Source organism: Sesamum indicum, linkage group LG6, assembly GCF_000512975.1.
Source record: "Sesamum indicum cultivar Zhongzhi No. 13 linkage group LG6, S_indicum_v1.0, whole genome shotgun sequence".
NCBI classification, from domain to species: Eukaryota; Viridiplantae; Streptophyta; class Magnoliopsida; order Lamiales; family Pedaliaceae; genus Sesamum; species Sesamum indicum.
Window position 1 is genome coordinate 6,114,789 of NC_026150.1, and position 25,235 is coordinate 6,140,023.

The 25,235-nt window shown below is 35.3% G+C and overlaps 1 protein-coding gene across 1 annotated transcript; it reads left to right on the forward strand.

Annotated features, from left to right (window-relative positions):
• Positions 1 to 25,065, forward strand: LOC105163873 (DExH-box ATP-dependent RNA helicase DExH11). Its single transcript, XM_011082380.2, has 23 exons — positions 1 to 275; positions 591 to 848; positions 2,550 to 2,810; positions 2,928 to 2,996; positions 3,159 to 3,234; positions 4,208 to 4,407; positions 5,022 to 5,129; positions 5,516 to 5,617; positions 5,796 to 5,996; positions 6,132 to 6,242; positions 7,529 to 7,596; positions 8,882 to 9,263; positions 9,430 to 9,585; positions 9,657 to 9,767; positions 11,194 to 11,247; positions 13,244 to 13,501; positions 14,851 to 14,960; positions 17,253 to 17,406; positions 17,893 to 18,340; positions 20,418 to 20,632; positions 20,759 to 20,997; positions 22,617 to 22,743; positions 24,636 to 25,065. Exons 1-23 carry the CDS (start codon positions 141 to 143, stop codon positions 24,846 to 24,848), a joined length of 4,056 nt encoding a protein of 1,351 aa, XP_011080682.1. The 5' UTR covers positions 1 to 140; the 3' UTR covers positions 24,849 to 25,065.

Below are 25,235 nucleotides of genomic sequence, written 5' to 3' on the forward strand. Positions count from 1 at the left end.
TTCTGCCCCCGGGTTTATTGTGGTTTTGCAATTTCTTGTTCCCAGTAGTTCTTCGCACTCGCTGCCAAGTCCGAACCCGCGCGAGTACAATTTCATAGAGAGAATCCAATGAGTTTCTCAGAAAGAGTAAACTAGAGAAAATGGACCGGGTCCCTGCGGCAAACGACCTCTCCTTCCGGGTCGGGTTCACCGGGCACAGTGGCCACCTGCGGATTGAACCTCTCCCTCCTGTTGAACGCCCCAGTCCTCTCCACTCTCTCCCCGATTTCATTCTCGTGAGTGTTTCTTTTTTATGCAATGAATAATTATGTTCGAAGAGAACCGTAATTGTGGTTGCTTCTTAATTTTTGTTTGAAGTTCTATGGAAGCATAGTATGTTATTAGGTTTAGTTGCCTTTTGATATATTGGGGCAGCACAGCGTTCTGGGTTGTGCTCTATGCATCTGAATATGTCTGTTCAAAGTGTTTTATTTCTTTAATAATTCCTTTTTGTTTATGTTTGATGCTTTTGAAGATAGAATTTGTAAATCCGGGTTTATTTAGGTTAGTTTGGAACTTTGTTGTACTGAATTTGCATGTTTGTGTGACAGCCGCCAGCATTCCCTAAGGAAACACCAGAAACAATAAAGGAGCATATAAAGGAGAAATATTTACTTCCCAGGTTGGATGAAGATGCTTTTTCTCCGCAGAAAGCTGGTAGACAATGGGAATTTGACTGGTTTGACAGAGCTGAAATTCAGCTGGAGCCATCAATTCCGCGGACTGTAATTGTTCCATCTTGGCAAATGCCTTCAAAGCGGAACAAATACAAATCAGCGTTGGATAGGTGGGAGCCTGAGTCGGTGGAGGTATGAAATGATAGCTTTCTCCATCCTCTCTGTTTCTCGTGTAAAGAATCATTCATTATTTTGTGACATATCTTGCTAATATCGGGAGTTCTGAAAATGGAATAAAGTTTTATAGCATGTGATTTGCATTACAGAAATAGGAATCCAACTGGTTAGATAATGACAGGTAGTAAGCTGTGTCGGGCTAACTTTCTTTTGTTCAATCGATCCATAAAGGTTCAGAAACTGCAAATGAGGCCATGCCTTTATTTTTGGTTGAATATTATGTACTCAAAAACAGAATGACACCCACGCTTATAAGGAAACTGAGAGAGCTTTTCTGCCCAAATACCTAATGTGAGCTTCCCCATTGCTTGATTATAAAACTCTTTAAAATGTAAACTCATAAAGCATGACAAAGGCATTGTTTATGCTTATCATATAATATGACGACTGCATGCCTAACATATAATATCCTGAAACTATAATGAGTACTTCTCAGTCTCAGTGTCTGTTGTGTTTGATATCTATAAACCGTGCCATCTATTTAACATAAAAGGTATTAGAGGAGTTATAAAAGGAGAATGCCCATAAATTTTCACAAAGTGTTGTCTCTTACTGCAAGTTTGTTTCTCCTATATAGTTTTTTGTCACAAGAAGCACGGAGAACATTCAGCAAAACGGGAAAGAATTACGTGCATCACTACGTTAGTTATACGTAATTTAAGCACCCAATGACCGGCAATGGAGCTTAAATTTGTTCCAATAGTGCTGAGAGAGAATAGGCCTGGGTATATCAGCTGAATTTGGAATTAAGAGGAACCTGAAAAGAAATAGTGAAGAAGAGAGGAGGGATTGTATGTTATATTTGCAAGGATGAAAAGAGATCCAATAAAAAACTTCTGTGTAGTTATTAAGCCTGTTAAATAAGGAGATTATCCGAAATGCTTAGACCTGAAGACTTATTCAAAGCAAGCTTCAGACTCTAAAGTAGGAACTGCTATTATTTAGTTATAAGAGTAATCCTAGATGGCAGAACATCAGTAGCACTCGAATAATAGTAGAATTCTAAGCTTAGACTCTTCAAACAAAATTACAGGAGATGAAATGTTATAAATGTACCATCAAATGAAGAATACAAAGCCTAAGCTAAAATCTATACAATCATTGTAACCATGTTCCTTGACCTGTAAGGCCTTTTAGTTGACTAAGGTGTGATCTTAATTTTGATTTGCAAATTTATTCCTTGTTAGCCTTGGAAGTTGTTCAGGAATGTTACCTGAAGAGGTATATGCATAATGTGCTAAGTTAAGCCTGTAAACATGCCGTACTCAAATCCAAGTGACTAGGTTTCTTTTCTATGAAGAGAAGATTCCTAGATCAATTCATATAACTCATAGAAATGGCGTAGTTTTTTCCACCACTCCGTGATTCTTCTAATTCTGTTTATCTTCCATGTCCTATGATTTTGATGCTGTGATTGACAGTAATGGCAACTGAATTGGGTGGTCTATGGTGTTCAGTTCATAATTCACTCATTAAACTACATTGTTGTTTTCATAAGAAAATGAGAAAGTTTCTGATGTTGTGATGTTCTCAATTTGTAAAGAGCACTCCTTTCTCTGTATTTCAAGTTTCTTCACAGTTTTCACTCATTTGAATTTTGTATTGTTGACAACAAATTTCACACTCATCTCAGAGTTGATTTTATTGTACTTCTAGGTGGATGTATCAGAATTGACAGTAGGGGCTGAGGATTCTGGTGCTTTGCCACGTATAGTTGGCCCTGCAAAGGATTTTGTCAGAGGAAGTATCAATAATCGTCCCTTTCGCCCAGGTGGGCTGGGTAAGACTGATTCTTTAGAGAAGATTCTACCTGATGGTGCTTGCAATGGTGAATGGGCACTTGAGCTTCTCCATGGGGGTCCAGCACAAGTCATTCCCCCAGGCTTTAGAGATGGACTGGATCTAGGTCAGCTTGAGGTAACACTACTTACTCCATTAATGAAGGAGCCAGTGTCAGTCAATGCATTAAGTTTCTTATTTTTATTCATCCTTCAATAATATTAGCACAAATTTGTCCTCGTTAAATTTTTTTAGGCTCATTCTTACACGTGGAATGTTTATGAGGAAACAAGTTTGAACAAGAGCACGTCAGATGTGAATCTGGTTAGTTGCAGTACTCGTATGATTTTCTGTATTAATTTGTTAAAGCAATATATTTAGCATTTAAGGCATTATTCATTCCTTTTTTCTGATTTACAGGGAATCAATTGCGATTTAACATTGTTCCTTTATCTTCCTAATGTTATCTGTTTATATTAACTGCAGAACGAGATATCGGTGCAGTTCGATGACTTGTTCAACAAAGCTTGGGAAGATGATGTCATGAACTTCATGGAAGACGGTATGTGCTCTGTACGGATAAACTTTGTGGTTCCATATATTATAATGAGGGGTGATTTTCTGGGAAAATCCCTTGCTCTGAGCTTGGCTAAGATTGTATTTCTGCTCTACTGAAAAGATCAGGTCTCTAGGTTTAATGGTTGGTTACTTACTAGACCAGAGTGATTATTTCCAACTTAGGCTATAGATATATACAAATTAAGAAACATAAAAGAACTGTTCGCTCAGAGTTGGGTTTAAGCGATATCCACTTTTTAGATTATTGCCAGTTTTATAAAATTTGGACATTATAATCATTGACATCTAGTTAAAGCATCCAACTTGGTTGATATATTTCTTTGAAGCTGTGTGGATATAGTTTGAACCAAAGGTCTAAAAAAAGGTTTGGTTCTTTGTTCATATTTGGAACTTCTAGGGCGTTAACTTTGAATGGAGCAACTAATATACTCGTGTATGTGGTGATTTTAGGGAAATAAGGCACATGAGGGAAGGAAAATAGGAAGAGAGAGAATTTTTGGTAGTTCTTGTGTAGGTGGTGTTTCTTCTATTAATTTTTCATATAGTTGGCAGCTTGGTGACGTATGCCAATTTCACTGGTAACCGTGTACTCGAGGAGAGATAAATCATAGATTCCCGTTTCAGCGTGCTATTCCGTATGCCAATTTTTACAAAATTGTGTTCCTAGAAGAGGATTTTCTTAGTCTTCTTGCAAAATTTGCTGCATGTGCGGCCATAAGAAACTTTTTGAAACTTTGACTTGCATTTGCATAATTCCTTCAAATGGTTTATGTTCGAGATTCTCCATTGTTCTTTCCTCTTTTTTAAAACGTGACTTTCAACAGCCCATCAAATGAAACTGCAGCTTCACAATAGATGAATCTAGTTTGAAAGCTTGTGATCCAAACATTTCTCGTAGTATAGCAATATATGGTTTATTTTTATTCTATGGGGCCAATGTTACAGCTTTTATTCAGGTCATGTGCCGGAGTCAGAACCTCAGATGGAGTCTGCCCATGAATTTCTTCAAATAAAAACAAAAGAAGAAGAGTTACATGCAGTTGATGATGTTATCAAGAAAGAATCAATTCTAGATGAAATTTTGTCTCTTGGCTCTCCAGACTCGAAACCAAGATTGGATGGAGATACGAATATCAGCGGGGAACAGCAGAAAGAGGTAATGGGTCTCAACAGCGATTGGTGAAGGAATGAAGCTTTGGTGGGACCAAGTAGCTTTACTGTTTGCTACATAAGATTTTTAGAAACTATAAGAATTCAATTCAATCGAATTTTCATGAAGAATTAGAGTTAAAAAATACTTCTGCTAAAAAATAATTGCCCCCATTGCTGTAGTACCAGGTCAAACTTTTTCATGTTTTTTGAGTGACTTATCATATTAATCTTTGATGATTTTGTGTTTTATTCACTTCATCTTTTGGAAAATTGACGAAATTATTTATTATTGCTATAAGAAACATAATTCAATTGATTACTTAATTGTATCAATTGAACTTTCTGCTGGTGGGAGTATAATAAAATTTAACTTTAAAAATAGTTACGCATATTTCACAGGAGACAAGCAAGTAAGTTATATAAAGTGGTGCAAAATATAATTTTATATCATAAAGATCATTCGTAAATATAGCAAATTTCTCTCACAATTCAGTCACACTTCACAGTTTCTCAAGATGTAGATCAACTGATAATTACATGCTTGAAATTTTTATACAAGTTATCAATCATTTAGTTATTCCTTGATGAATGATGCTAAGTCAAATGGTTTCTTCTTAGGGTTGGGCTCTTAGTGGTGGCAGTGAAGGAATTGCAGAACGGTTCCATGAACTTGTTCCTGATATGGCGCTTAATTTTCCTTTCGAACTTGATCCTTTCCAAAAGGAGGTATTGGACATTGCTATGTTAATGTTGACATACTTTGGTTTTGTTCAATTAGCGCAAAATTGAATTACTTTAGTTGTAAAGATTATAATATGAGGAATCATGATAATGACATGAATGAGGGGGTACATTTTCTGCTGACATTCTTGTGGGAGCTGGGGTTAATGGGTCAAAATGTAAGTCCACTTAAGGTGAAGATGGTTACATTGATTATCATAAATTCATTTGATTTTCTTCAGTATAGCTACTTTTAAGTGAAAATCTGAGAATTCTACTGATATTGCCTTTGGGTATACATTTAACGTGGGTATTCCATTATTTTTCTGAAATATTCTGGATTGACTACTTAATCATGTTACTGGACTAAGTTTTCTTTGAACTAATCACAGGCCATATTTTATCTTGAAAGAGGGGATTCTGTTTTTGTGGCAGCTCATACATCAGCTGGAAAGACAGTTGTCGCAGAATATGCATTTGCTCTGGCTTCAAAAGTGAGTTACTGGTTTTTTGATGTCTGTGTATGTTTAGTAATTAGATTGTATGTGCATTCCTCACTTGTACCTCTATTAGAAGCTTTGTATAGAAATATTCCTGAACTTGAATATATTGGTTTTATGGTCTGTGAACTTTATGCATCATAATTTATGATAAAGCTTTGATCAAATGCAGCACTGCACAAGAGCTGTATATACTGCTCCTATTAAGACCATCAGCAATCAGAAGTACAGAGATTTTTGTGGAAAATTTGATGTTGGCCTGCTCACTGGTGATGTTAGCTTGAGGCCCGAGGCCTCCTGTCTCATCATGACCACTGAAATATTAAGATCAATGCTCTATAGGGGTGCTGATATCATACGCGACATAGAATGGGTCAGATTTCTCTATTGGCATTTATTTTCTTCTTGCAACATCTGGTCTTACATATATTCAGTTTTACATCGCTTCTGCCTGTGGCTATAATTCTGAGACTCTTTGTTTTACTCTGTATTGTGTGTGGAAAGATAGGTTATATTTGATGAAGTGCATTATGTTAATGATGTCGAAAGAGGTGTGGTTTGGGAAGAAGTTATCATCATGCTTCCTAGGCATATCAATTTCGTGCTACTTTCAGCCACGGTATGTATCAATTCTGAATCATATTGGTTATTACTGAAAATTGATGTTATTCTCTAAAGTTGTCTTTTGGGTTAATGGTTAACTTTCTTCCGCTGCTATCTACTTTACTCTTGTTTTGTGGAGAGTTTTGTTAAGTTCATTGCTTATGACCAAAATAAATCAGGCCATATGCATATTTGAATTTGAGTCTACCACTCATTCTCATGCCTTAATACTAAAATGTTTTCCAATCATACTGGTTGTGCATAGGGGGTGGAAACATTTTCATAGGCCGGGTGGTGCACAGATATATGTTCCTGCCACAGATAAATTGAAGCTAATGTAGCTTAAGGAAACTTCGGATTTGAATATGTTCTATTGATGCCATATGCTACCTTCTTTGTAAAATGCCGCAGTATGGTATCCTACGCAGTCCATTATAGACTTTAACTAGTAGGACTAGCGACAATGCTGGTGCATGCTTTATTACATGATCAACATATTTGGTACAAGATAAGTTGTTTTATGTATCTCTATTTGGTAAGTAGCAGTGCGTTTAGATTTTCTTGCCTGCTCCTCTTAGCACTTTTGAGCTTTTGCCTAAACCTTGCCAAGGTTTTTCTTTTCCTTCTACCTGGGGAATTCCATTTTTACATGCCTGTTTTTGCTTTTTAAAAGGTTAAGTGATGACTGAACGTTTTCCTGTCACAAATCATCTAGTCATGGTGAATGCATGGCAGAAAATACTTCAAATATTTGTAGTAAGCTAAATGCAAACTTGTTTGTTGTCAGCTGTTGCTGTCACATCGTATATCTTTTCATGCCTCTCCATCATTTGTGACTCGTTCCAGAACCATGAAACATTAATGGGAATCTTGATATTGTTCAATAGCATCCAACTTTTTGCTTATGCACAAACTATTTCAGACTAAGGATGAATTCCGGTGTTATTTTTAATTTTGCCAACTAATCATTTAAATAATTTAATTGAAAATTTGATTTACTGCAAACTTTACTGCTCAGATCTGGTGTTGGATTGAGCCTGAGGGCTCTTGTGAAGGATGAGCAATGAAACAACATATTCAAACTGTTGTTTCCAAGAAATATGATGACAACAATTTCAATCATAATATTGTTCAATAATGTCAATTTCTTAGGATAATTAATTTATGATATAAAATGTTTTCTGTTTAGCATTTTAGTTTTCTTACAACGATATGTTGTCAGGTTGTACAAGGTGCTCTTCCTCTATTTCAATGCCAGTTATCTATTCTTTTACAATGTTTAATAGCTTTTCTTTTATGTAGGTACCAAACACAATTGAATTTGCTGATTGGATTGGTAGGACAAAGCAAAAGCAAATTCGTGTTACTGGGTTAGTTGCATTTTATTGAGATGAAATTTAAAAATCCACTAGTTTATATTTTTATATGACTGCGTATTTAGCGTGCTTAAGGGGAAACCTCTATACTTATAAGGGTTAGTTGAAGTTCCATTGAAGTTTGTCCAATATATAAGCACCTCACCTGTGGTTGATTAAATTTACCTTCAATGAAACAAACTTCTACAGGAAGAAAAAAAAAATAATGATTTTGAATGAAAGCGTCATTTACCCTATGTCAAAATGTACACAAATTTCTCTCGAGGTTTTTTCAGTACAGGGTCCTTTCCTGTGGTCTTCCGAATTACAACCTCCATGCCACTAGGGTTATCCAATTTATAAATAGACCTCTTGTAGTTTGTCTAAGAAAAATCCAAAAGAAATACACACCAATAAGTGAATGCATTTTTATCCTTCACTCATGCATTAACATATAAAATCAAATGTCTAAATAATTTGGGCTGTAACAATCTAGTTGAATGCAAAATCAAATTTAGATTGACTACTCCACTTCTTCTTCCCTCCTACCTGCTCAGGGAAGCTGATTGATAACGCCAATAAGGATAACTTAAGTGATGGTGCCGTCTTGAGTTTAAGTTGTGGAAATAGGAGAACAAGATGAATTACAACTAGATATATTTTTCATTTACTTTTATCTGTTAATTTCAAGAACATGGAATGCTTCTTTCTTTTTCTTCAAATTTTGTAGTATAAAAATAAGAAGGTATTTAAAAAGTATCTAAGGTTATAGAAAAGAAGTACGTGTGCCTGCTTGGTCCTGATAATGTGATTAAAGAATATTGACAATTATTATGCATACACTATGAGTTTTCTCAACTTTTTACAAGTAAAAGCGAAATTTACAATTTTCTGAAGTGTCCTTATTACATAATATAGTATTATTTCAAAAGTTTAATGATGAGTAACTAATGTTAAAGGCAATAGAATGTTTTGTATATTGCACAAACTTCAAAGTTACTGTAATTTTGGATAAAAAGTCAGGTGTTTGAGATTACCATTCATGCAAAACAGTAATGCTGAGTGGAAAATTGGATATTCGCTATGTCTTTTTGCTAATGTCTTCTGTTATAACTTCATAATAGAAGGGAAATTTGAAAATCGTTGTCAAACCTCATGGGAGGTAAGTGCAGTTGGACACACCACATACGAGGTGCCTGTATATCAGACAAACATTAAGAGAGTACTGCAACTAACCCTATTATTCCGAGGATGGAACTTATTAGCTTTCATTTATAATACTGCATTTTTCTTGAAACAGGACAACCAAAAGACCAGTACCCCTGGAGCACTGCCTTTTCTACTCCGGAGAGCTTTATAAAATTTGTGAAAATGAAAAGATTATCCCTCAGGGGTTAAAAGCTGCCAAAGATGCACACAAGAAGAAGAACTCAGTCACGGTGACTGGCACAGGATCTCATTCTGGGGGGACAGCATCCAATGATAGAACCAGGAATCAGAGACGTGAAAATTCTTTTCATGCAAAACAGAACAAGCATTCTGGATTCCAGAACATGATAGACTCCTCTGGGGCTAATCGGGGGACTCAAACCAGTGGTAGTAACAATTGGGGTTCGAGGAGATCAGAAGCTTCCATATGGTTGTCGCTTATAAATAAGCTCTCAAAGAGATCTCTGTTACCTGTATGTGTTATAAGTTACATTCATAGAATAACTTTTAACTATGCCTTAAGTGTGTATGTAGAGACTATTTAATGTTCAATACTTTTTGTAGGTGAGACTATGACATGAATTCATTTTGCTTTTTTGTTGGGAACTAAGAAGCTTAATGGTTGACTTGTGTCTATAGGTGGTTATATTCTGCTTTTCGAAGAACCGCTGTGATAAATCAGCTGACAACTTGACTGGGACTGACCTCACAACTAGCTCTGAGAAAAGTGAAATTCGTGTCTTTTGTGATAAAGCATTTTCAAGGCTCAAAGGATCAGACAGAAATCTGCCACAGGTGTTGTACTCAAATTTTATTAGTTGCAACACTGTTGGGGATGTCGGAATCTGATGTGCATGTTCTTACAGGTTGTTAGAGTTCAGGGACTTCTCAGGAGAGGAATTGGTGTACACCATGCAGGGCTTCTTCCAATTGTCAAGGAAGTTGTCGAAATGCTTTTTTGTCGTGGTGTAGTCAAGGTAAAGTTGTTAATCTGTCTTAATTTTGGATAGAAAAGCTTTTTGCAGCTTGTTCATAGGTCTATATGGAAATCCATGTCTCGGCTTTGCATGATCTCGTGTTCTGGGAGTTAGAGTCAACTGGATCCAGGGTATATGAAATAAAGTTAATATGGAAAATATTGTAATTCTTGAAAACTTTAGGATGCTGTTTCTTTTGCATGGCTATATTTTAATATATTAAGTAAATACGTACACACATACCTATAAAAATATGTTTGTGTGTGACGTCCTCGTGCCTGAAAATTCTTGACTAGATTTTTCATTTTTATGATGGGACTTGTACTGAATAGTTTGATGGCAGTAGAGCTTGTTATTTTCCTTTGCAGAGAAATAAGGGCTTTGTTTAGTTTTTGGACAAAAATCCAAGTCCTAACAGTGAAAAGAATGGAATTGAATTTATCTCTATACCATCTTTTGAAAATACTCTCAAAAATTGAAACTCATTTTGGAAATATCCCATTTTTCCAATAAACCAAGTATTGCCATTCTTGTTCGTTGAATACACACTTTTTTCTCTCTTTTAAAATAAATTAGCTATTACAGCAACACTTAAATGCTCATTATTCCCATAGTTATTATCAGTTTATTTTTATTTGATTAGGACATAACCAATTTGTTGGCACCTTTAGCATTCGATTAACCCGTCTTAAAGTGATACAAGAATAACAACACATCAAATTTGACAGAATTTGATATTCAAACAAAATTCTTTTTTCAGAAACAATTCTTCCAAATACATTTTCATTCTCAAATGAAAATAGAGGGTATCTTTTCTGGACATTTTCCTAGGCATTCTAAAAATATTTTGAGAATGAAAACCAAAAAGAACACATTATGAGAAAAATTTTATGTAGTTGAATATCAGGAGTTAGGGAAAATTAATTTATTGTGCAAGTATATGTATAGAAGGAAAAGAAAACTAATGTAATGTGTCAGTATATTTACAGCGTTCCCTTTGTGTTTCCTGGAAAACCTAACAGAAGAAAACGTTTTCTTTTGTTTTTTCACAATGTAATTTTTTATCCAAATAAAAGCTAAACGAATTAGAAAAATGTAGGAGTAGCATTTATTATTCTAATATCTGCATTTCCTTTTTCGTTTTCCTGAAACTACATATACTGATTATGGTTTGATATTTAATACACGGATAGGGCTCCACCTAACCTCCCATTTAAGCCTTGGTGCCTTTTTTTTTGAAAAAGAACAGATGCCAAATCTGGTAGGTTTTCAGTTGTTTACGTATACTCTGCCGAATTTCCTTTACTTTTATCAATTTTTTTCAAGCTATTGTATTTTGATATATAGGCATATCTTCAGACTTCATGCATGTATTATCTTCTCTCTCTGGGTCTTCTAATGTTTGTACTCATTGTGCCATGTGTAGATTCTGTTCTCAACGGAGACATTTGCGATGGGAGTGAATGCTCCAGCTAGGACGGTAAGTTGTGAAAAAGACGGCTTTAATTAATGATGTATAATCACTTTCCTCAGAAGATTTTCTGCACAGCAAACACATTACGAGTTTGAATTTTCAAGTACTTGCTTTTGTTTCTAGTAGGTAATGAAGGATATTGTTTATTAATTGCATATTTATTTTTTGTGCTTGGTTCTAAAATAAAGGGAGAAGATAAAGTATGTTTGCTCCAGTTAGGTTGAACATTATGAAGAAAGACTACGCACCCAAGACATGGAGTTGGAGGGTGTTGTGGACTTGAGAAGAGAGAAAATTGGACAATCAGTCAGCAAGAGAAGTACGGTACCATAGAAATTCAGATTGAGGTGGTTCATGAGATAAGCTGACGTAAGAATGGCTTCTTTCCGAAAAGAATGTGGTACATGACAAGCAACATGAAAGAGCTGGAAACCAGAAGTGAATGTCTTCTCCATCTCCAACTCCATTTTGTTGGGGGTATAGGCACATAAGCTTTTGTGAAGATACCATACATGTTCTACAAGATATTGGTTTAGTTCATGAGAAAAGCACTTCCTCGTAGAATGTCTGCGAAGAATATGAATGGGAAATTTAAAAAGACATGGGTGCTAAAAAGTATTGGAATGTTTAAAAGTGGTGGTGACTTCTTACTTTTCTTTCACTAGGATCACTTATGACTTATCTATAATTAGGGAAACTCAACAAGCTTGAATATGGTCGTTCATAAATATCACTAAACAACATCCCCTACTTAAACTATGAAATTCAGATTGACACTGCATTCTGGAAATAAGATGAAATGAGTTAGACTGTTCGTACCAGTTAACAGGATGATCTGCTTGAGATTGCTTTAGATAAACACATCGATCACAATGAGAAAAGGGAATCAATTGATGAAGAATTTGAGGATATAAGTATTTCAAATAACTTCTTCTTGGATGACCTAGTCTATTGTGCCAGAGTTCAACATTTATATTGGAAATATAGAGAAGATAGTAGATCTATTAGATTTTGAGAGAGTCAAGACTTGATAGATAGTAGAGACCATTTTGCTCCTCAACAGTGGTAATCGTCCTTCCTTAGACAGATTTTCGTAGGGAGAAGGGGAGCTGGGACCCTTTGGACATACATGAAGGCCCTTTCTGTACTTATATCTTTTCATATGGGTTGGCCACTAGAGTTAATTTAATGATCCCCTCATCAACTAAGCTCAATGTATAAATATGCCTCGGATGTCTGATTCACTCTAATTGATCTCTAATTAATCGATTGATTCACCGTCTTGTTATAATGTAAATTAACTCTAATTTCAAGCCATTTATTTGGTGAAAATAGAATTAGAACAAGATGGAAAATGACTACCTTACAATTATCAAAATACACGAGGCACTGTAGAAAATTTGATATAAAGTTGAATTGATGAATCCTATGGTATGAAGGAACAGTTTGCCGAGCTTTGACAAATTTTATAAGTATTGCTTATATGTTTTTATATCATTATCATTTCTATGAAAAGTTTGCTTTTTGCTATTTGTGTCAGTTGTATTAAAAATCTTCCAATTCTATATACAAAAATACTGTTGAAGAGATTATTTTAATAGCAGTACAACTCCCTGAAACTGTCAGTCCTTGATCCTTATCTTTGTCCTTACCTATAAAAATTCCTGAAATTCACAGAATGTTAGTGGAACGATTCACTTCGTTCGTGCAACATAAAGTACTGAGTTGAAACTTCCATGTCTCCTCATCTTGCAGCCTTACAAGCTGATTCATCTGCCAATTTGATCCCAATATCCTCTTCACAAGGTTATTAATTGATAGTATGACATATTTTGTGGCTGGATGCACCCTTGTTTGTTTACAAGCATAGATGATCTTTCATAAGATAAATAGTAGTCGACAGCAATGATCTTGCAATAATGTTTTCGGAATTAGGTTTAAGATGTTAGCAAATATGCTCTACTCTTTTATGTCTAAATGACTCTCTCTTGTGCTTCGGCAGGTTGTCTTTGATTCTTTAAGGAAATTTGATGGCAAAGAATTTCGGGGATTACTGCCCGGTGAATATACCCAGATGGCTGGTCGTGCGGGCAGGAGAGGACTTGATAAAATTGGTACGGTTGTTGTTCTGTGCCGTGATGAAATTCCTGAAGAGAAGGATTTGAAACATGTTATAGTTGGTAGTGCAACTCGGCTTGAATCTCAGTTTCGACTCACCTATATTATGATCTTGCATCTGCTTCGTGTTGAAGAATTAAAGGTATAAATTGCTCTGACTTACTAGAGAAAAGAGGTTTTCTGCACTGCAATAGATGCTAGACAGTTTATAATATAATTTAAATGCGCGAAGTTGGAGCATTCGTCTAGAACTGAAGCAATGACCCCTATTTAAAAAGGCCCAAGTTGAAGAGCAATTAGGAAATTATATTCATGAACATCTTAGCCAGTACACACTTATGCCTGCTTATATTCCGAATTCAAACACTTGGTTGTAGCAGCCAGTCAAGCGGCACTGACTGCCATTCTTTAAATAGTATAGCTCTTCCACAGTGATATTTATTATCTGAATCTCTGTTGTTCAAAGTACTTTCCCCAGCTCCAATCTACCTATTCCTCTGGTGCAGCAAGCAGACATAGGCAAGATCTTTTAGCATCAGGCTATATCTGATGCTAAAGTCCATTCCATAGCTGTTATTGCGTTTTGGTTGAGCTATCCAATTGGTCAAGGAAGCTTGATTTTCTGATGGTATGGTTTTGGAAGAAAACAAGAGAGTTTTGTAACATGGGAAAAGAATTCTTGGGTAATGTTCAAAATGATGGAACACAGCAGCTAGTCTACCAAGTGAAGCGATAGGTATGCATAGTGAAAATGATTAGTTCAGCTGTGAAACCAAGATGTTGTGATGTCGATCACAGCGGCTCACTACTAACCACACCTTGTGCCAGTCTCACACTCATCTCTCTCATTGTTCTGATGCTTGTCTGCACCAAACCAGCAGCCACCATGCTTGCTGACAACACGTTTGTTGACCCCCCGCATTGCAGGACCTCCACGGACTGTCATACCAGGAAAACCATTGCTAAAAAGATAAAAAGAAGCTTTCATCTTTCATCATCATCCCAAAAAATTTGCACCATCAAAAATAAGGGGAAAGATGATGGCAAGGGAATGAGCAGCAATGATTGTTACCTAAAAGAGATAAACCTTTTAGTTTTTTCTGAACTTTCAGTGGAGTTAGGTTTGTCTGCATTCAATCTTGTTATATCTTCTGCTAACTTAATACCCGCTGACTATCTAAACTGAGCTGCAGTGAAGTTCAGCATTCAGAACATTGCTGACTTAAGGAACATGCTTTTACTTTCAGGAATTACCGTATATTCATTATTGATTTATTTATTTCTCTGGTTGTTCTTTTTCTTTTTTTTTTTATATATATAAACGAATTATGCATGTAAGGGCACATGGTGATTTGTTGTGATGCACTTTAGTGAGCAAATGGATGCTGATTTCATGTTACCATCTATATTATGATATTAGTTTACTCGACTAAGTTAGCTTTGTTAAATTTTGTATTCATCTTCCTGGTGCTCTTGGCAATGTCACTGCAGGTGGAAGACATGCTCAAAAGAAGTTTTGCAGAATTTCATGCTCAGAAGAAACTTCCAGAGAAAGAACAACTTCTGATGCGAAAGCTTGCTCAACCTAGAAAAAATATTGAGTAAGCATAGAAGAACGTACTTTCATATAGCAGTTTGAATGATATAAACTAGTTAGCATGCTCCTTGAATAGCTCCCTGCTTTGAAGAGTTGAGCTTTGCTGATATTAAATGGTTTCTTGAGAATCATGAATGTTTCTAAGCTGCTTTCAGTTGGTGTGGTTATTCCTCAATGAAGAACTTGGGTCCTACTCTAAAACTCAGATTGTTATTTCCCTTAGACTTTTTCTTTTTATGTCACTAATATTCTTGGCCAATGTCATTGCATACATCAGTAATTTAGGGTACATTGGTTTTGTGTATTGCAATATAGCATTTCTTGGGAAGCTATTGCTGCAGCATCGAGACATGCCGAACTCATAGATTTTGAGTTCTGAGAGTCTTTTAACATATTCTCTAGCCTATCTATACATTTGAACTTTCAGCACTTTATCTAGTACTTTGCGTCTTACTCTTGTCTAACAGACCAACTAACCTCCAAGAAATACCCTATAGCCTTCCTATCTCTATTATCGAAGAAAGATATGGCTTACTTGGTTCAGTATATCCCTTGGTGTTTAGATGCCAAATTTTTAGTTTACTAAAGTTGCTGAGCAAAGAAATTTTTATCACCTAAAAGATCTGCATGGATGCAAAAGGATGAATAATCCAAGGTGAGCTAGTAAACTAATAAAGCTAACAACAACAAAAATGATGACAGACAACTTTAAGTAGTTTGTGGATTACTTTATGATTATATCAACACATGATGGATGATGATGCAGAGATAACACATGAAATAGAGGAGCCTGCTGATGCCTGTACAGTTACAGACTGACTCGCGACCTTATACATTTTAGGTTTAAGGAATAGTTACCATATAGTTGAGACTTTATGGGTTGTTTTATCGCCAAGAAGAAAGAATATCCATATGAAAGTCCATATCATCTGATATCGTTGACTGATCCTTGTGAGTTAATGATTGTTGGTGGGAGAAAACCCTGGTGCTGTCTCAAACTTTTTGTTTTGTTTTATGTGATCTCGTGTTAGTCTTTTGCCTCATATGTCATTCATTTGGAGGATGGAGTTATCTTGTTTTTGTTTCTTGGTCGAAACCTTATTGTTCATTGAAATTGATCTATTATCTTCTTTAGTTGATAATATGAGTAGAACGGAATTGCTACCCATGCAGTTTCAGGTGCATAATCTGCATTTAGTCAGAAACATGCATCATGTTGGGAAACCTATTAATGGTCCCATATCCATCAATCCATTGTAGTCCAGTGCGAAGCTATCTCTATACCTGCTGTCGATATTCTCATTTCTAAACATGCTAACTCCATATTTAAGAGCATCTGCTTGGTCTTTAAGTATGTGCTACTTGTTTCATTTTGTCTGGTTAAATCAAGATATCAAATTGGCCTTAGGTGTAGTGATATAAATTCTATCTATATTTTAGTTCATTATAGTTAGCATTCAGTAGATTTTGATCAAATTCATGCCTTGAAAAAATCAGCGTTGAAGTTCTCTGAGCATCTCTTGATATGTCAACTAATTATTGTCAGAGTAAATAATACTTACCTTGTTGTGCTTATAAAAGGTGTATACTCGGAAAAGGAGTTGCTAACCTTTGTTCATTCTAGACATGTAGCTTATTGTCTCCAATTTGACTTAAACTTCATGCAATGAACAAAAGTCATTATTTCTATGTATTAGATGAAGTTAGAGAATTGTTTTTAGCATTTAGAAGAGGAAATATATTTCTGAGATGAGGCGCTTTTTAAGATTCCTACATTTTTCAATGGCAGAAAGTTCGAGTTTCAAAGAAATTGTGTTTTAAGAACTATTTCAAACTGGTATGAGATCCATGTTTACTTTGAATGGTTTAAAAGTACTTATGCAATGCATTCATACTTTAGTGAAGTTGCAAATACTTTGAATTGAGATTAATTATATATTTTATTTGTCTTTCTATGCACTTGTCTATAAGACTACATTTTGCATATAGGATTAACAGATTTTGTCAACTGAATTGTTTCTCAAGTTTTGCTTCCTTTGCAATAGTTTCTCATTTGTAACTCCATAATATCTAAATCTCCAAATCAGCTTTGCAACTCTTACTAGATCATTACGAAATCCAAGTTGCTACTCTTGATATATTGTTTCATTCAGTTCATATGGTCCTTACCTCTGCCACCGGAACTCGTAAACATCTTTTTTATAATGAATGGCTAATGCCCCAAAATTCCAAGCTACCAGTGATGTTTGAGTTACTTTCAGGGAGTATGGTGATTTCTTTTTCACTGTGTATGTAGATGCATAAAGGGCGAACCAGAAATAGAGGATTATTACGAGATGTACTCAGAGGCTGAAAGGTATAGCAACAAGATCACAGAGGGAATCATGCTGTCCCCAGTTTCCCAACAATATCTGACACCGGGAAGGGTGGTTGTGGTGAAAGCACAACTGGTGAGTTTACATTAAGGACTATAATCTATAGATATGCATGCATGAAACACTATAATAAATGGGACTGTTTCATTTGGGAAGATGGACAATAAATGATGAATTTGAAATACTTAGGTTTCTGTTTGGACCTCAGACATTATTGAGGAAAGGGAAAATATTAAAAGAAAAGGGTAAGTTAATACTAGCAAATTCTTTGATAAAAAAATCTGATTAAATATTTATAAGTATTTTATTCTCATATATGACTGATACTCTTTTGTTGTCATTTTTTGAGATTATGAAGTCAATTCTTGTGGTTAAATGAAAGGATAGAAACTTTTAGATTCGTGGGATATTAAAGTCCTACATTATTCAAGGCCTTGTTCCGTTCAGTTGAGTAGACTAGATATCAATTCATCTTCATTACTTTTTTATTTCTGTCTACACTTTGCATAAAGTACGAGGACAAGAATGGATCTTCAATGTTTGTCTTTTTATGATTTGCAGGCCCAAGATCACTTACTAGGAGTCATTGTGAAATCGCCTTCAGCTAATTATAAGCAATACATAGTCTTGGTGCTGGCTCCTGAATTGCCTTCAATGTTGAAGACTTCATCCGATGGTAGAGAGAAAAACAGTGCTGATTTCCAAGTATTAGTACCAAAATCAAAACGTGGCTTGGAAGACGATTATTATTCTTCAGTCACATCCCGCAGAGGATCTGGTATTGTCAATATAAAATTACCTCACCGTGGTTCTGCTGCAGGAGTGAATTATGAGGTTAGAGGGGTTGAGAATAATGAGTTCTTATCGATATGTAACTGCAAAATAAGGATAGATCAAGTTCGGCTACTTGAAGATGTTAGTGCTGGTGCCTATTCAAATACAGTGCAGCAGTTGTTGACTCTGAAGTCTGATGGAAATAAGTATCCGCCAGCTCTGGATCCTGTGAAAGGTATGCAAAATACTACTTCGCATTTACGTCTATAATTGGTTTGTTTGGTGAGTTAATAAATGAATTCTTGGGCCACATGGCCAATGCGAAGACTCATTGTTCTCTTAACAGCATGTTAAAAGTCTCCAAATCCAGGAGTTAAATAGGGAAAATTATGAATTCTCGTGACAGCTAAAGAGTATAGCTATTGAGCTACTTAAATTGATGTCATCACTGATGACTCGTTTATTCTATGGGCTATGCTTGCATGTCAGTGAAGCTATCTCAAAGGGCTCGCGTGCTTGCATGTCAGCCAAGCTAGCTCAAAAGCCTGGCGAGCCCGGTTAAGTAAGGCTGCTAGTACTAGAGTCTTTTTTTTTTGAGCTCAGGTTAAGTTTTACCAACCTTGCTTTTTCAGGGCTGATCAAGCTCAAGCCTCTCTGTGATTGTCAATACCCCGAGCCAACATAGTTTTACTTAAGAATGGACGTGGGGCAGGTCTGGATTCTGGAGCGGGGTTGACAAACTTGAGATTTGCCCCGTTTACCTTGGTAGGATCTGGGACCGAACCCACATTTTCCTGCTCTGAAACATGAAATCAATGAATCTAACCAAAGAGGTCACTCCAACACGTGTATCAATTTGTCCATATTGCACTTCGGACTTGGTATTCTAATGGGTGACCTATTCTGATTTCACACTAACACCCAAATCTGACTCTAAAATAACCTGAAGCTAAGGCTCCCTGAACTAATTTACTATATTCTTCTGATTCTTTCTATGGAGAGTAGATGAGAGATATGAAGACTTGAAATGCCATAGGGGAAATGAAAGGTGATTAATGAATCTTGAAGCTGAACCTCTTGGTAAGATGAAAGACAAATTAAATGAAAATGAATGGAGAGAATGTTTAAGGATGTAGATATTGGTTCAATCTCTTGATGGTGTCCAAATGCAGTCATCCTATTAAACTATATTTATATCGTTGATTTCTCAATATATAATGAAGCATTTAGCATCTACTCTAATTAGAAATATTGTCTTTTGGGAGAAAACGAACACTTCATGCTTATTAGTTTCGTCTAGGTTTTCTAGCGATCAGGTTGATGACATACTTTAGGTGTCCAGTCAAATGAAGCCGGTCTTATGCTTTTTAGTTTCTAATATGGATTATTTACTGTTCTGTGATGGATAATTAGGTTAGACTTAATGGAGATCAGAGCCAAATGCTGCTATATATATCTCCTGTGATGAGCAAATCTAAAGATAAAGAATTTTGTATCAATACGATTTAGTACCCATTTTAGCTGCTCCGATTCAACTAGGCCAGCCAAATATCTTTTACCTCATTATATTCTTCTTCTTTGTTTTTGACTCTGAACTACCAAGCTAATATCCCGTCGAAGGACTGCTACTGTTCTACTTTTGTAACCCCCTCTTCTTGCAAGAGTCTTGGTTTCCTCTTCTGTAATGTCCCCACACCAAAGAGAACCTAAAAAATAAGCAGGTTCCTCTCTAGGTGGATCTGGTCGAATCAAACTCAACTGACCTACATGGAATGGGGGTGGGTTTGCATCAAGCTGGTCGCTTGAGTTATGGCTCCTCTCCTACCCACTTTTCTACAAGGTCTACTTTCATACTGGGCCGAGCCTTTAGGTTGGCCATCTTGTTCAGTCTCCTGGAACTAAACTCTAACTCCAGTTAAGAATTCGCCGGGGCCTTTAGGAATTACCATTTAATAACTCATAATCAGATTTTGGTAAATAACTATTTCCAACTTGACAATTTAAAACAGACTTTTCAACTAATCAATCTTTCTACATATTATTTAATGGGTCAAAAAGTGCAAAAGTTTATAAACCTGATCCGTTCAGCAACATTATTTTCAATTTGAATTGGTATTTTCTTCACCCCAATTATTGTGAAAAAACATCTATATTAATGAGTCTTTGGCAGTTTATTTGTGATAATATATGTATAGCCAAAAACGCACCACACCTAAAATCGGTCAAGTAATTGTTCAAGTTGACTCTGTGTTGTCACCTGTTCTTTTCTGGTTTCCTAAATGGTTTACTTGACAATAGAAATCCTTGGGCAGATTTGAAGCTGAGAGACATAAAGGTTGTTGAAGATTATTACAAATGGACTAACTTATTGCAGAAGATGGCACAAAGTAAGTGCCATGGTTGTGTCAAACTGGAGGAAAACATTATTTTAGCTCGGGAATTGAAACGACATAGGGAGGAAGTGAATGCTCTTAAATTTCAAATGTCAGATGAAGCACTTCAGCAGATGCCCGACTTCCAGGGTCGGGTAAGTGGGTTCATCTCTCCGTATCAATACTTTTCTGAGCAACTGATACACTAGTTTGGGTTGCTTACTTTAGTATTTATGTCAATCCTAATGATTTTATTTAACACACTAGTCCTGTCAATGTAGATTGATGTTTTGAAGGAAATTGGATGTATAGATTCTGATCTTGTAGTGCAAGTTAAAGGTCGTGTTGCCTGTGAAATGAATTCCGGGGAGGAGTTGATATGTACAGAGTGCTTATTTGAGAATCAACTGAATGATTTGGAACCAGAAGAAGCTGTGGCAATAATGTCCGCCTTTGTCTTTCAGCAGAAGAGCACTTCTGAACCTTCTCTTACACCAAAGCTCTCTCAAGCTAAAAAGAGGTATCCTAATTTTTCAACAGCTCACTTTTTGCATATACTCGCAAAGTGTTTCATGGATATTGTATGTCTGAAGTTTTCACAATAATCTTTGCTGACATTTTCATGACATGTGCTTTGTCAGTTTTGTCGTTTTTCTTTTTGTTTATTATACCTAGTATTATGATTTATATATTTTATTGCATTTCCTTACATTAGCTTTCTGTTATCTCAAACGATTTCCTTGACAAAACCTGAAGCTTGTTAAGGAATGCAACAATCTTGATAATACGATACCTGTTAAGGGGAAATAAAGAAACAGTTAATTTTTTTGTGTTTATTGTTCCTACTAATTGTTGCTTCAGTAGGTAAGATGCCTTGGTTTAAAATGCTAACAAACTTCATCAGCAATTTTCTGTAGGAATGTTGTTGAAACATTCCAAATAGTTCTTTACACCGTGTTAAGATCAAAGGTTTGAGTTGGAAAATGAAGCAGAGGAAGAAAGCATGGAAAAATAACACCTTGTTCTGGTACAAGGATTTGGTGTGGGAAAGAAAATGTATAGGAAAATAATTTTGGTTCTCTGGTTGGCATGGAAAGTTCTCTCAAAAACAAAATTTGAGGGAAAATTTTAAGTAATTGTGGAAATCTAATTTTCCTCACAAAAGGTGAGGAAAATGAGAAGTACCCACAGGAATGGGTATTTCGACATTGCCTTCCTCATAGTTGAAGTACTGTTTCTAGTTTAACTGTCTTGTCAGAAAAGCATTGAAATAGATATCGCAATGCATACCATAATCATGTTTGTATAAAACATAGCCATCACTTTTTCCTTTGCAACCAAACATATCTTATTAAAGTCCAAGGTCCAAACATAGTGTTAGTGTTCCAATCCAAAATTATTTTGGTCGTTGTTTGCTTTTGAAGGATATAATGTGATTGGATTGTTTCTGCTAAATTAGATTTGTTTAAACTCACTTCACCAAAGTTTTTGAAAAAATTTTACCTTTTTGCTGGTGTGTTGAGTTAGATTACTTATATCACAAACTTAATTGCTCTTATATTGGAAAATTACTATTACCTCAAGCTAAACTGTCCATGAAACCCACAAATTTTTCCAATGTAGAGAATTCATTTCTTCAACTTTTCATTATGAAAAGCCCATAGTTGATTTTTTACAAAATTACCTTTGACTTATTGGATTAAGGAATAATTTGTTTCCCATAGAAACTTTTTCTTTAGGTTGTCCTGATTGATTTGTATCAGAGATGGTTTTAATTCTAATAGATTTAAGTTTTTGGAAAAAAATAATTTCTTGAAACTTTAGAGATTTGAATTATTTTAAAGATGACTTTAATTTTTAAAATTGGATTATCAAAGTTCATAGATAATTTCTTGTAGAAGTTTTGTGTAATAAATGAGATTTTTAATTGTAAGTTGACATAATTTATTAATGTAAGTAGTTAAGGTAATTTCATCAAAATGTGGGGTAAAGTTTAACAGTTGGGGTTTTGAAACATAAAGTTTGTGGAATGGGTTCTTTGGATGCAAAATTTTATTTTTAAAGGTTTTTGTTTTGTAATTTTTTCTAATTTATTTCAAGGGATAAATAATTAATTAAATATGTGCCCTGTATTTTCAGATTGTACGATACGGCAATAAGACTTGGAGAGCTTCAGGCAAAATTCAAATTGCAGGTTGATCCTCAGGAATATGCCCAAGAGAATCTTAAGTTTGGTCTAGTTGAAGTTGTATATGAATGGGCAAAGGTATTCTTTCTTTTCCCTTTGCTTCCTCCCTTCCCTGGCTCCTAATCCCAACGTCTGGTTTCGCCTTTTGCATGTCATTTTAGTTTAGGTTGAATTTGTTTCAAAGACCACCCTGAAATGGAAGCTTGGGATGCTGTTGATGAATTGCACAAAAGTAGGAATATATTTCGGTATGAGTGCCAATAAGGCAAGGTCAAGCAGAAGTTCCGAAAAAAATTCAAGCTCATGCTTGACTTACAAATTCGATTTTTAGGTTCGGATTTTTATTGCCTTAAGTTTTTCTACCTGTTTCCCATTGGATGATTGAAGTTGTAGGTGCATTAGTTTCCCACTAATATATTTATGGTTACATATTTATTAGGCTATAAATGATATTTAAGTACATAATAATATGTGCTATATATATAATTGAAGAGGGGACAACGTGGGTATGTCTTTTCTTGTCTATTACTTTAACCTCTTCTTAAAATTTGACTATTGTAGAGTTGGTGTCCTTGCATTCCTTTTGAGCTGCATGTAAGCTTTATTTCTCTTTTCTCTGTTTCGCCTCTCACACATCTCCTATGTTGTATGGCCATGGCTGTGTGGATACTGATACAATATGAAATAGTACACGGATACAGAAAAATGAAAAATTATAAGATACGCCTTGGATATGTTAACTAAAACACATATAATTTTATTTAGATTAAAGAAAAAATAGTATAATAGTTACGGACTATGTGCATCTCATACTAGTAAAACAATATGTAATTAGAAATATATATGATATAAATTTTCAATAGTCAAATTCATGAAATGTTAATTAATTATATTCCTCTGTCACATAATTAACATTTTATTAATGTTAAGACGTCTAATACATGTGCCGATGAGGTTGAGTGTGAGTTTTTATTTGAAATATTCTTTTGTAAATATTTTGGATGTGTGTTGAAGTCTATCTGAGAGTAACTGGAAGTATCATATCCTACGAGAATCCAATAAAGTTGCATCTTTTTCGAAGTACGCAACATATTTTTTCTTCTTAACCTCCAAAATTTCCTTAGTATTCATTTTATAGTCAAATTTATGAAATGTTCTTATTTTTGTACTTATCATGATAACAATAAATACGTTAGATAATTAACAATATATCCCCTCTATCTTATTATATATATGTTCTGGGTCAAAATTAAAATGACAGAGATTGTGTATTTTTAAAGTTTTGCCTTAAAGTAGCAGTGGAATTATTGTTCATTGCTCAAAATTCATGAGTGCTTGAAACACCTCAACCTGAAGTTGAACTTTTTCCCACCAAGGTTGGCTCATCTTGCATCTCTTCTTGGAGTTTTGAGGTTTCTAATAAAAGATTGAAGGATAATTAGGATGTCCTAGGAGTTGGCTAAAGAATTGACTAGACCTAAATTCATCAAAGATACCAAAACATCCTTGCATGTTTTCTTCTGCTCTCACAACTTTCTCTTCCACTAGAATTTTGAATGGGACATTTTAATACCTGCAAATCAGAAGATTGGCCCAGCTGATCGAATTTTCTGAGACCAAAATATTCAGACTTGTAGTTCTAATTTTTTACGTCAGGATGTTTGGGAAGCTGTTGATGTAGACTTTAGCCGTTATGTTATGTATCTTCTCAATCGTCACCCCTTTCCCCTGCTGGACTTAGATACAAATAAATGTCGGAGTCAAGTTTCTCTCAGTATTATCAGGGCAAAAGGAGAAATTTGCAAGATAGACTATAAAACCTATACAAAACCTGAAGCCAGCAGCACAACCCAAAATCATCAAGCATGTCTAATCTCATGAACAATCAAGCCAAGGTTTAGGGTTCATAATGAATTTAACCCATTTGATTATGCAGATTCAGTAATGCTACTTGCTTTGTGAATTGACAGGGTACCCCATTTGCTGATATATGTGAACTTACCGATGTTCCTGAAGGCATGATTGTCAGGACGATAGTAAGGTTGGACGAAACATGCCGTGAATTCAGAAATGCAGCAGCAATCATGGGTAATTCTGCTCTTTACAAGAAAATGGAAACTGCTTCTAATGCAATAAAGAGGGATATTGTTTTTGCTGCGAGCTTGTACATTACGGGCGTTTAGTTCTATCCAAGTCCAAAGGCATTGGTTCATGCGAATTCTAATATTAGCTATTTGTTGTACACTATGAATGCTTTTGCTAAGTTCGTGCAAAGTGAGACTTCTTTTATCATGTGAAAAATATTTTTTAAGTTTGAGAGAACAGGGAAAGAAATATTAGCTCTTTGACGGAGATGTTCTAATTTTTGTGCTATTAAATTGGATTACTTTTCTGGAGAAAGGCATTGCAGCAGTATATACTGAAATCTCGCTTCTTTGAGTCTCTTCAATTGAATTCATTCGTAACTATCAGTGATGCGATGGTTTTTAGAAGCTGTATACTCGGTTGGTCAAGCAAAGACTATGCAAGAGGTTGCTCTCAGAAAACAAAAGATGATAGCTAGATGATGG

Excerpts from the sequence above, each read along its gene's own strand:
- LOC105163873 (XM_011082380.2), top strand. The coding sequence starts at position 141 with ATGGACCGGGTCCCTGCGGCAAACGACCTCTCCTTCCGGGTCGGGTTC. Across the intron at positions 3,235-4,207 it reads CATGAACTTCATGGAAGACG|GTCATGTGCCGGAGTCAGAA; the intron begins GTATGTGCTCTG and ends GCTTTTATTCAG. Across the intron at positions 14,961-17,252 it reads CAACCTAGAAAAAATATTGA|ATGCATAAAGGGCGAACCAG; the intron begins GTAAGCATAGAA and ends CTGTGTATGTAG.